Source organism: Cotesia typhae, unplaced genomic scaffold (genome assembly GCF_013202065.1).
Source record: "Cotesia typhae breed Kobodo isofemale line unplaced genomic scaffold, CoteBio_Ctyphae contig_5, whole genome shotgun sequence".
Lineage (NCBI taxonomy): Eukaryota > Metazoa > Arthropoda > Insecta > Hymenoptera > Braconidae > Cotesia > Cotesia typhae.
The window spans coordinates 12,268,503-12,281,509 of record NW_027423757.1 but is presented as its reverse complement, the minus strand read 5'-3'; the positions used below and the strand labels follow the sequence as shown (position 1 = coordinate 12,281,509).

At 29.0% G+C, this 13,007-nt stretch overlaps 3 protein-coding genes across 7 annotated transcripts in view; 1 reads left to right on the top strand and 2 right to left on the bottom strand.

The window, feature by feature from the left end:
* Nucleotides 1-1,452: 1,452 nt before the first annotated feature.
* LOC141530434 (uncharacterized) lies at nt 1,453-4,081 on the top strand. The gene is made up of 2 exons (XM_074247518.1): nt 1,453-2,170; nt 2,893-4,081. Exons 1-2 carry the CDS (start codon nt 1,893-1,895, stop codon nt 3,845-3,847), a joined length of 1,233 nt encoding a protein of 410 aa, XP_074103619.1. The 5' UTR covers nt 1,453-1,892; the 3' UTR covers nt 3,848-4,081.
* A 2,810-nt stretch (nt 4,082-6,891) lies between these two features.
* LOC141530901 (F-box only protein 39) lies at nt 6,892-9,853 on the bottom strand. Its single transcript, XM_074248282.1, has 6 exons — nt 9,652-9,853; nt 9,350-9,582; nt 8,751-8,915; nt 8,416-8,642; nt 7,352-7,510; nt 6,892-7,241 (listed from the first exon to the last, which is right to left on the bottom strand). The coding sequence occupies exons 1-6, from the start codon at nt 9,841-9,843 to the stop codon at nt 6,931-6,933; spliced, it is 1,287 nt and encodes a 428-aa protein (XP_074104383.1). The 5' UTR covers nt 9,844-9,853; the 3' UTR covers nt 6,892-6,930.
* Nucleotides 9,854-10,548: 695 nt separating this feature from the next.
* LOC141530944 (uncharacterized) overlaps nt 10,549-13,007 on the bottom strand; it is a 140,203-nt gene continuing 137,744 nt past the window's right edge. For all 5 annotated transcript variants that reach the window (XM_074248344.1, XM_074248346.1, XM_074248345.1 and 2 more), the window contains one exon: nt 10,549-10,931. In XM_074248344.1, the coding sequence (XP_074104445.1) occupies nt 10,779-10,931 (153 nt within the window). In that variant the 3' untranslated portion in view covers nt 10,549-10,778. The remainder of the gene's footprint in view (nt 10,932-13,007) is intronic.

The following is a 13,007-nucleotide window of genomic DNA, read 5'->3' as shown; positions in this document are numbered from 1 at the left end:
AGTAAATTCTGATGAATTCAGGGAGTCTGAATTCTATTTTCTGGCGATTATTCAACCATTGGGTTTTAAATTCAAGAGTACTAAAGCACTTTTAAGTGAGGAGTTATTGTGAGTGATTTAATAGCTGGGGAAGCACTTTCAAGAGATGAATTATTTTATTTATAAATTAATAAATGGAAATTTATTTATAAGAAATTGTTTTTTATTCAAAAATATTCATGGTTTTTTTTTTTTTTATTATTATTTTTTTTTTTTTTTTTTTTTTTTTATTTTTAAATATATCTATCAAAAAGATAAAGCAGCGAATATTAATCATTTCTTCTTTTTATTTAATAAATAAATATCACTAAAAAAATTTAATTTTTATTTGTTTATTTAATTATTTCATTGAATAATTTGATAATTTAAAATAATTTAAAAATAAAATATTCTAATTGAATTATTTATTAAATTTTTTTAATCATATTTTTCATAATAATTAAAAAAAAAAATTATTTACATATTAAATAATTTTTATTAAAAAAAATTTATTTGTTTATTTTTAATTAAATTTAATGTGATCTTACCTTTTAATTTAATTAAATTAAATATTTTTGTACAGTTGGTAAAAAAATTCTAACCAAAAGTTAAATTCAGCTGTCAGCTTCTATTGACTAATCGAGAGTTTTACACAACTTGTAACTTGAAATAAAATTTCTTCAATAAATAACAATAATAAACTTGTTTATAAATTAATTACATAATTATTTAATACATAAAAAATAATAATTGACATTAACACAGTGAAATATATTCAATTTATACAAATAAATAAATAAAGTAAGGTTATGATATATTTTATTAAAATGAATGCAACGAAAATGAAGACTCTACCTACTATAATGTAAGTACTTAATTATGAAAGTTTGCAATCATTTGACTATTTTTTAATTTTTTTTAATTTCTAAATTATTATAAAAAAATAAAAATAAAAAATTCATTTATAAAAAAAAACTTAAAAAACTATAAATGCAATTTTTAAGTTCCAATTTTATTATTAAAAAAAATTTTAAACGTCGGCTAACCTAATTTTGTTAAATAAATTTAAAAAATGGTCAAGCGACAACTAACTTTAATATTATATTAAATTAATTTTCATTGACAATAAATTGATATAAAAAATAATAGTAAAATACATTTATATTTTATGTTTTAGATCACAAAAAATTCTATACCCAAAAAGTATAAACGCGCAGCTTTCAAAGCCAGCAGAAACTTCGGTTCCCGTAAATTTACTAACCTACTATTTTTTCAAAACTTGCAACCTCTCCTACGAGGGAATTCCCGGCGATCCAAGTACGGACTCGTTCATCTGTACGCACTCCAAGAGATACATAAAAAATTTAAAGCCACAATATCCTCCGGAGAAGATGATAAAAAATTTTAACTGTAAATTGCACAAATGTCGCCACTGCTAGTTCAGTTCCTTGGACTTCCAGCGAATCGTTTTGCATGAAAAGTACAAACACAGTGAATTATCAAAGCAGTTTAGATGTCGCAAGTGTTACAAGAACAAAATAACGCACTTGGAGTAACAGAGCCACTTTTGCAAGCCGCAAGACTTCAAAAGAAAAGAAGTTTTGAAGAAAGAAGCCGAAATAAACGGGGAATTTTTGCTCTGCGAATATTGCGGGTTTTCTACAAAGAAGAAGAAGAAGACTCTGCAGTACCATATCCAAGCCCACCACACCGAGCACAAGTTCCACTGCACACTCTGCAAGAAAAAATTCGCCACTGCGCTGGGGTTGAAGAGACACTTGAACAACCACGTGGACTCAATCAGCCGCGTGGATTTCTTGTGCGACTACTGCGGAAGGGGCTTTAGACATAAGGATAATTTAAGGAATCATATCATGGGAGTTCATATGCACATCAAGGACTCCGTCTGCTCGATCTGCAGCAAATCATTCGCCAAGAGAAACAGACTCCGGCAGCATCTTCTCCTCCACTCGGGCAAGCGACCTTATACTTGTGATATTTGCGGGAAAACTTTCGTTCAGAAGCCCGCCCTGACTAGTCACAGGAAAACTCATCCTGGAAAACTCCCTCCTATGCCCGTGGTCTTCATTGACTCCTATATTAAAGAGGTTGACCCGGCCATGGTTTATCAACATATGCTTCCTCTTTCTAAGCTCTAGACTCAGTTTCAGAAATTTAAAGATTTTCAATCGAAAAATTGAATTTTATTAAATATTTCTTCTTTAAAATAAGTTATAGAATTTAAAAACCGTTTATGGCCACTTGACATTTTAATTATGCTTAAAAAATTTTATTGACCGCAAAAGTATAATGTTATTTAGTATCAAAGCGGTCTATTTTAATTATAAGTCATTTAAGTGATACAGTTGACCGCTTTTTTGCTAAATTAATTTATATTTTTAAAAATTTATATTATATATTATAAAAATTATAAAGTTTTTATGGTTGAAAAAATTTTTTTACAGTAAATTAAGGATGAAATGAAATTAAAAAAAATACACTGGCTAAAAACGGTAATTTTATTCTTGATAAAGTGCCATTGAAGTATTGTTTTACGTAATTGATATTTAATTATTTAATAATTTGTTGAAGAATAAATAATGTATTTTTTTTTTTGTGATTAATAAAGAGTGCCTTGAATTTATTTTGATTATTAATTAATTAAAAAAAAATAATTTTTTATTTTTTAAAAATGAATTTCTTCCTTAAAAAATTTTTTCATTTTTTTTTTTTTTTAATTAAAAATTTAAAATTGTATGTGTGACTAACTTTAATAAATAAATTCAACTACACTAGAGTCAAGTGAATTTTGCAGTAATTATAAATAAAAAATCAAGGTCACTAATATGTTTAGAAATTTTAAATTTATTTCAGATCTGGCGAGTATCAGCGTAGAAAAAAAAATAAAACGCCGCACAAGTGTGTCAAGTGCAGCGCGTCTTTTTTCCACATGACAAAGCTGGTGGAGCACCTGAAGAATACTCACGGAATCGAGAACGCCTTCAGCTGCAACGAGTGCGGAAAAGCGTTCAAGAGCCCGATGAATATCGCGCGACACAAGTTGATCCACTCGGGGACGAAAAAGTTCTCCTGCGACGTCTGCGAGTACACCTGCAACCAAAAAACAAACTTGGAGACGCACAAGCGACGGCACGCTAAGGATTTTCTCTTCAAGTGCAGCATCTGCAAGAAGGGATTCATCTCTAAGGCGGACTTTGCGGAACACGCGAACGTCCACACGAATTTCAGGTTCCGCTGCGACGCCTGCGACAAAAATTACTTCTACAAGAGGAACTTGATCGCTCATCTGAGACTTTGTCACTACGAGGTCGAGAAGAAGAAGGACAAGTCCTCGTTCAACTGCAACGAGTGCGAGCTTGCCTTTACCACTCTTGGAACCCTCAGGAACCACATTCGGAACCGCCACCGCGTCAAGAAGCGCCACCAGTACCTCTGTGACCTTTGCGGCGCAAATGTCTCTTCGAAAAAAGCTCTTGATATTCACACTCGCACTCACACTGGGGAGAGAGACGTCGCCTGTGATTTATGCCCCAAGAAGTTCACCACCAAGGAGAACTACAAAATCCACCGGAGAACTCACACTGGGGAAAAACCCTACTCTTGTCACGAGTGCGGAAAACATTTCACCCAGAGGTCTTCTCTCGTGATTCATCTGAGGTATCACACCGGCGACAGACCTTACTGGTGTCCTGATTGCGGGAAAGGGTTTGTTACTAATCATTTTCTTAAAAAACATCGCAAGGGCCATGAAAATACTAAAGTTGCTCCTCATTTTGAAGAACAACCTCGCAGGTCGAAGTCTAAATAAATTTTAAACTGAAATCAGACATTTGATAAATTTTTTTATTATATATTTTAATAAAATATTTTTTTTATCATTTTACATGAAAAAATTATTAAAAATATTTTTTTTTATAATTAATTTATTTTAAAAATTTTAATATGTTAATTTTGATATTATTTTAAATTAATAAATAAAATTAAAAAAATTATCAAATGTTGATTTTAGTATCATGTAAAAATCTATTTATTATTTATCTAACTTTAAAAAAAAAAAAAAAAAAAAAAAAAAAAAATATTTATTTGTAATTTTGTATAAATATTTTATAATTAAAAAAAAAAAAAAATAAACTAAATTTTACCAATTACAATTAAATTAAAATAAACTTTAAAAAATTTGTCAGATCACTTTACCACCCGACATATAAAATTTACAGTTTGGAAATAATGAAATTTATTCACGTCTCAGAAAATAAACTGACTTTCTTGCGGTATAAAATTTTCACAGCAAATCATTTACACCGCCGGAGAGTCTGAGAATTTTTTCCCACCTCCCTCAAATATTTATTCTTAAATCTAGTATAACTTTTCTTTATTTGCATATCTTTAAATTTCATTAAAATCCATGTGAGTTTCGAGTCAAACTTTAATATTAAATAAGAAAAAAAAAAAATTACTACATTACACGCATAAAATAGCAGTAAAAGTAATGTAAATTACAAAGGACTTGTCAGCAGAGAGTGAACGTACGTCGGGATTGATCTCTGTAAGGTAATAACCGGGTTGAATATAAAATTGACTCGGCAATAGGATCGACCTTAATAAAAAGCAGCAAGATTCCCACAAAAAGACACTTTATATTCATGTATTATTTTTTTTATTTTATTTTTCGGGGAAAATAAAAATTCTCATTGCTTTCAGATCTACGAGAAGATAAAGCTTGAAATTTTTTCGAGTTCCATTTAAAGCTCGTCTTCAGAGAAAGGGTGTAGGGTATTCAACCGCTAGAAGAGAAGTGTATCGCGGGATGCAGTACTTATCCGTACGGATCCTGCGATTCATACTATCACTTTATATGTATATATATGTATATATATATATATATATATATACAGTTATATTAAGAAGACTCGTTTCTCCTATTTCGTATCTTCGCGATGGTGCCATATGGAATGTAATTTAATGGGCGTGTCAAGTACGTGCAATGACATCGCAATAAGAGTTCCGTGTAATGGATTTAATACGCGGCACTTGCTCCTGTTAAACTTAACGTTATTTAAGCTAGAATAGAGGAAGAGATAAAATTAAAATTAAAAATAAAATTATTTAAAAGATACCTTGAAGACAACTGCCTTCAGCGACTCTGTAATCATAATCGCGTGTGGAGAATTTATAGATTCAGTTTAAGCGCGTTCCCTGACTTTAACAATTTGGTAACTTTCGACTAACGGAATATAATGAGCTCTGTTCTCTCCCTTGTCTATAATAATAATTTTAATTAATTGGGTAACTTTGTTAAGCAAGTTTTGATATTAACTTTACACATGTATCGATATTCTATTGTAGAGAGATGCTGAAAGGAAATTTACGGCTCCTTTGTCCCCAAAGGAATTTTTTTTTTTTTTTTTTTTTTTCCATTTTTACGTCGAGTTTTAAATTCAGCTTAATTGTTTTGGATTTTTAATTACTCAATATTGGAAAATTAATTGACAGGCTTTACAGAGTTGTGGTTAGTTGTTTATTAATGGGTCATTATATTTTCAGACAGCGTAAGCTTATTGATTGACGCATTGAGGTAAATTATTCGGGTAATTTTTGTAATTAATATTTTTAGAAGGTACTAATTTTATTATTAGGGTGAATTTGATGTATTGAGGGGAATATTAACGACCTACGTGACAAGAGAAGTAATAATTATAAATTATGATAATATATAATTTTATTATTGATTATATGTAATTTTGGGAGTTTTTAATTTTTTTAATAATAATTCTATTTTAGAATCATTTATTAAATATTTAATTAAAAAATTTATAGAATTAACCAAATAATCAAAACTTTTTTAAAAACTTGACTTTTTAAAAATTTAAATATAAAAATCCTTTTTGTAATAAAATTTTTCTTATTTTAAAAATTATATGAATTGATATTTAATAAATAACAACATTAAAATGGACAAAATAAAAAAAAAAAATTCATCTAATTTAAAATTCTAATCTATTTATAATTACTCCGGAAACTTATTGTAATAAATTAATTATCATTAAAAATGATATACAATAATTAAAAGACACAAATTTAGGTCAAAATGTTTAGCAATTAAACTAAATTTAACTTAAAAAATTCATTATATGTATAAAAACTCTGAAAACATTTTTTTTTTATTTTTTAGAAGATTATTATTATTAAAAAAAAAATTAAAAACTTCGTCTTGATAATTACTGTGAATAAATTATCAAAAAAAAAAAAAAAAAAAAATTCCCACGAATAAATATTCGTAATAATTATCAAATTCTCCAAACACAATTGCAAAATAAATCAACAAAGAATAGAACTTGATTACACAATTTAAAATCAGTAAAATCTTAAAAAAATAAAAAATAAAAACTCTAAATGACCCGAAATTCCGTTTTATTTTACCGGTAACATGTGACTACTAATAGAAGGCATCATTACTGGTGCGCATTCCAGCGAGATAGAGATTTAAATTGTCAAAGGTTTATTTTTAAAATTCCACAATAGCGTAGAACGGACAAGAGGGAAATGGAGTATGTCTATTTATATCTATGTAGATATATAGATAGATAGATAGACATGTGGAAAATGGTTCTATGCTCAGTGGAATGACATTCGTAAAGACTTACAGTGTCACTTACACTTACATGCACGCAGATGGGTTGAAATACCACCCCAACGTACTTGATATTCCGAGTGCTCGTGCGATCAATGTACCGGAGCTTTTACTCAACATTTTATACTTGTTCGTACAAACAACCCTTTGTGTGTTTCCACCGCAAGCTCGTTAGAAAAATCTCCCGTAAAATCTTTTCTATTTAAAAAAAAATCTCTGGGACAAATTTTTTATTTAATGCTCTACAAAAAATAAAATAATCAGCAGAAACTCAAGGCGGGACCGTCGATTCGGAAGTCGATGCCTCTGTCTAACATCCGGTGGTTGTAATTGTAGTTTATCTCATCCAGAGCGCCGCGGTTCCGGAGATTGACGCTGCTCGGCTTGACGTGGATCATTCGGAAGGAAGTTTTGTTATCTATCTGGAGGTTTAAAATCTCCTGAAGGGTTCCCACGCTCCGGATGATTCCGTTGTACTGGAAGTTTGTCAGCCGTCTGCATCGCTCCACCAGAGCAACCAGGAGGTCGTCGAGCTGCTCGCGGTTGTTTCTTAGTTGCAGCATCACCTCGCCTGTCAAATGCAACTTCTATTTAATTTTCGCAATTATTATTTAAATAATTAAACACAAAGTTCGTCTACTTGGATAATAATAATTATTATTATTTTATTTTAGTCCGTACTTAGGCTCTTGGAGTAGTAACTTATGAGAAGTCCGATAGTGCTTCGAAAGTTCCGAGAGCGGCTTTGATCCCAGACATGACCTCCGTACATGTGGAAACGCGATAGAGGCACGCTTGGAACCAGAAGATAAGATATGTCTTCATAATGTGATATGTTTACTGCAATTGTTTTATTCAGATTTATTTTTTCGCTTTTTTTTTTTTTTTTTTTTTTATCAACTCTATTTATTTTTACAGCAAATTTCACGGAAAAATGTTTTACATTTTTATTTATTCACTCGATAGATCTTTAGTTTATTTTTCGAGCTTATATTTTATCAGTTGGAAAAATTTAAAGACGTTGAATAAATATTTTTTTCAATAGCGGAAATATTTTTCAATGCCAAAATTTTATTACAATTTAAATAAAACAATTGTTTTTCAATAGACGCAATAATTTTTAAAATTGAATGGAATTTTTTTTTTTTTTTTTCATTTAACAGTATGTAAAAAAGAAGAGTAATTAAATAATTGGGTTTTTATTGAAGTTCAGTTAAAAATTGACTATCATGTAATCAATTATAAAATATAATAATTTTTTTTTTTTTTTTTTGATTTTAAAGTCTTGTTTTGTGAAAAAAAAAAATTGATACTGCAAATTTGATTCATTGGAAAATTATTTTTTATAACTAGTTATAATTCAAAAGTAATAATTAGCAATTTTTAATTAATATTTGGCTGCCGAAAAATTGGAAAAAAATTTTTTTTAAATAAATTCATTAAGTTAATTATTGTATTTAAAAAAAATTTACATAAATTTTTTCAATTTTTTGATTTTAAAAATCTTTAAAAATTGTTCAAAAAATTAATCTTATTAAATTATTACTTTGCAATTGTTTGATTATTATTATTATTATTTTAAATATAATTTCTTAGAAAATTAAAAAAAATTTTAATCAATAAAATATTAAAGAAAAGTTTAATTTAATCAAAGAAACAATTGTAGCCGTGACAATGCAATAAGGTTTTTCCCAAACAATAATCCATCAGCATCAGATAAGACGGCTGGTACGGTATTAACTTACCTATTGTGTAAGAAACAGTTAGTTGAGGACAAACAGCAACAAGATTGTGCCAGGCGGCGTCTTGAATAGTATGCTGACGCGCATCAGAATCGCGAACAGAGATATGCAGCTCTCTGAGAACTTTGGGAGCAGCGAGGGCGAGCGAATTTAGAGCCAGATCAGACAACGCCGGGTAGTCCAATTTGAATGTTGTCAGTGTGTGGAGTCTCTCTAGGTACTGGAGATATCTGTAATTGTAATTAAAATTTACCCTTCCCCGCCCTCGCCCTGAAAGGGGCCGCGCTGATTAAAATAATTAAATTGTCGTTGATTAAATGAGCTTGATTACTATTGACCTAGAGTTGCTGTGCGGTGCTTGCCAATCTTTGAAGGCTCCCCTTATGTCTAGGTGCTTCAGAGAGTCTCCGCAGGACCACGAGACTGCTCGGAACAGACGGAGAACGTCGCTGACTCCAAGGTTGGCGTTTAATAGACTCAAGGAGGTCAAATTTCGCTGAAATCTAAAAAGTTTATTGAATTTTTTCAATAATAAAATTTTTTTTTCATTTTTGATTTAAAAATTTTTTGATTGAAAATTGATAATTTTATTTTTTAATTTTTTTATAGAATTAGAAAGCTTAAAATTTATATTTGATCAATTTTTTTGAATTATACAATTTAAAATAATTTTATTAAAAAATATTTTTAAATTTATTTTTCGCAATTTTGTTTTAAAATTTTTTAAATAATTATTTTTACCAATTCCGAGACTTGAAACTGTTTTCAAATTTTTTTAAGCGATTTAAAAAGACTCAAAAATTAAAAATTAAATTTTTGCTTTAATAATTAAAAATAAAAATTTAACTTTTTAATTATTTTTTGAAAATTAAAAAATGAAAAAAAAAATTTATTTAATTTTTATAAATTATTTGAAGATAAAATAGGAAAAAAATACCTCAAAAAATGGGCAACAGCATACAAAAGTTTGCTCCGGTGGTTCCAGTTGCTACCAAAAAACCAGTCAGTAAGTACAAGTTGCTTCAATTGAACGGCTTTGTTTTTAATAACAGCAATAAATTCAACCCCTTCTTTGGCGCGAATATTCCAACTAGCCCGAGTTTCAGAGGGCAAAATGTACGGCCGGGACCAAGCGAGCTCCAACTTTCTGATATACTGTCCATACTTGCCCTGTCAAAATTACCCACAAATTAAAAGAGTCAAAAATAGTCACCTTGAAAATTTATAATTTATTATTACTGCTAGCTGCTTGGTGGGCGATGAGTCGCTCCTCAAGTCTCTGTCGATGAAGATAGTGATTGATCGCCAAAGAACTGGGGCAGCGAGGGCTCGGCTCCATGATTGACAAGTCCGGTCGACGCTGAACCGGTCGCGGCACTCCAGATAATCAAATATTAACGTCAGTATCAGCTCCGGCAGCTGGTCCCACATCTCGTGTCTGTCCTCATCTCTTCACCAGACTTCTTTATTTTTAATCCAGCTGTCATCTGCTCACTTGTCTCTCTGATTCTCGACTTTTATTTGTTTCTCATTTTAGTTTTTATTTTTTTATTTAAAAAATATTTAATTTTTTATAAAAAAAATTTTTATTTTAAATAAATTTAATTTATTATAAATATTTTTTTGATTAAAATTTTTTTCTTATAAAAATTTGAATTTATTTAAAATATTTAATATAAAAATTATAAAGAATTTTTTTTAACAAAAAAAAAAAAACAAAATTTTGTGTAAGAAAAAATTTTGTTTAATTTATTTTATGTTCTTCCTTTTATTTTTTACATAAATTAAAAAAAAAAAAAATTAATTATAAAATTATATCAAGGTGCAGTTGATAAATAAAAAAATTTTCGGACGTATACAATTATTTATTTCCATAAGTGAAGGGGAAGGACATAAACAGCTTTGCTTAATTTAAAACTTAATACTTATAAATAATGATTTGTTACGTTTTGTTTATCGAGTGCGTGATAATACGTTTGTTGATGGGTGTACACTCTTGTATAATATCTTTCTTTTTCAATTAACTGTAATTATAATTTATAATATATCATTATTATTATTATACCGCGACTAGATTCGTCCCGTTTAATACAATAATTTATTTACAGAACGTATTAATAATATAATAATATCAGATTCTATGTTACAAAAAAAAAAAAACTCCGAAGATCCATGAGGTGAATGGTAATGTCACTCATTTTGCAATCGACGACTAGCAAATTTTAAATTCTTTCTCCTCCTCAAATATATTTGGACTCCAGAAGCCGGGAGTTGATGAGAGATCAGGAGGGGAGCTGGTGTGAATATTCTTCTCATATCATCAGGTCAACGATTGGTTACACAAATATCAAATAAAATAAACTCTTCTACTCCTTGATGGGCTTCGACGGAAACTTTTCGATCTTGGGGGCGACTTTTGTTGACTTTTCCAGGTCGGCCCTAGTAGTTGAAGCCGTAAATGTCGCCGTCGCGTTAAGAGTGCTTGACATGTAGGTGGCCTGAGTAGGAGCGTTACGTTTCTGAGCGAGGAAATAAACAAAGTTTATTTAAACAAAAAGTACAATTTTTTTTTTTTTTTTTTTTTTCATTAAATATTAAATTACTTAGAGAGTATTCTAATCTGATACAAGAATTTATTAACTGTCAATTTATTATGCAAGTACAATTTTATTGCAATTTTTTATAAATATTTCGTGAGAAGAAATGCTAAATTTATTAAAAATTAATATAATTTTCATTTGAAGCGCAATGTAAAAATGTGATTAATAAATTTAATTTAATAATATATTAATATTTCAATAAAGCATTAAATTTAATTTTTTATTAGAAAAGTAATACATTAACTGATTAAATTAAATTTATCAATTAAAAATTAATTTATTAAATTTAATTTTAGTTATAAAATTACTAACAACCTTACAGTTACTATGTGATTGTCGTGACTTGTGAAGTATATAAATAAAATTCTGCTTGAATATTTTCTTGAATATTGACATTTTTAAAGATATAAGCTCATCTCGACGTTACACTCATCAAGAGCTTTCATTTGAGTACCCACATACATTTTTGATATATTTTTCATATATACATATATAAATATATAAAATATGTGAAAAATTGATGTGGATACTTAAATGAAAGGTATCGATGAGTGTAATGTCAGGGTGAAACCCATTTTATCATATAAATACACTGGCTACAAAATTTCGCTTATTCTCTTAATAGTATAGATAATTATAAATCTATTAAATTAAATATTTTAATTGAATTTAATTTTCCTTAATTTCCACTAAAAATCTTTATTAAATATTAAAAATAATTAAGAAACAATTAAAAAAGTTTATCAAATATTAAAAAATTCTCGTATCAGTATACAATATCAAACAAAAGTTTCAAAGGCTAGAGTTATATAAATTTTTTCCATTAAATCACTAAAGCAATAGAAAATTTCCGAGCCTTTACAGCGAAACCGATCCCCAAACTTTCCGTTATCGATCAGTGATAAAATTTCTCAGTACAGGTAAGTACCAAGTGAAAAGTAGCAAACTCCCGAAGACTCATTGAAGCAGTAACTTAGACAAGTGCGAGGAAAGGACGCCTGGACGGAACTTTGCCAATCCGAACGTAACTCGACAACTTTCTTTAATAAATTTTCTTGTTTTCTGTTTTATTTATCAGCTTCTTTTTTTTTTTTTTTTTTTTTTTTTTTTCCATCAACATTCCAACGCGTATCTTACATCAGAGCTTTTTCATCCCGAAACTGGAGGTATTTTCACGCTCGAGGTTAACCGAACTGCAGAAGTTATCCTGATTCTTCACATGCTCATCGTTTATTTTTTTGGCAATTACGCCGGATTAAAAAAAATAATAATAAAAGAGGATGATCGACCACCCGTTGCTTCGGAATTGCGGATCTACCTAATTGCGTTGGTAGTTTCAAACTCACCAAGTTTTTCGTTATTTGGACAAGCGAGCGCCGTCCCTTAAATTACAATAATATTTTTTCCTTTTTTCTTCGAGTTTTTTGTTTTGTTACAAACTTTTCTGCTTTTTTGTTATTCCTCGAAGTTCCGATCTGCGTCGGACATCTCAGCTATTCAGCGAACCATCAAAGTATCGTTTAAACGCGAAAACTTGAGCTCTTATCTTCTTCTTTATAGTAAAGATAATCTATTCCGGTGTATTTTATTTAATTAAAAATCTGATATTAAATTAACTAAAAAAATGGTTCCATGGTTCTTGATCCCGGACAAAATATTTTAAATAATTAAATATTCTATATTAAAATTATTTAAATATTTTGTCGCGTGATATTTAGTCTTGCACAGTAAAATTTAACGTCAAAGTGTCAAAAAATTTTTTTGTTAAATATTTAACACTTTTTTGTGTTAATTTAACACAATAAATGTTAAATTTACACACAAAAGTGTTAAATATTTAATAAAAAAATTTTTAACACAAAATTTTTTACTCTGTGAGGATATTTTGTCCGAAGATATTTATGTTGGAAATATTTTGTCGTGGGATCAAAAATCTTGATACCAAAAAAATAATCTTTAGTTTAAATCGCAAACTCTCAAGTTAAATAGATCGCA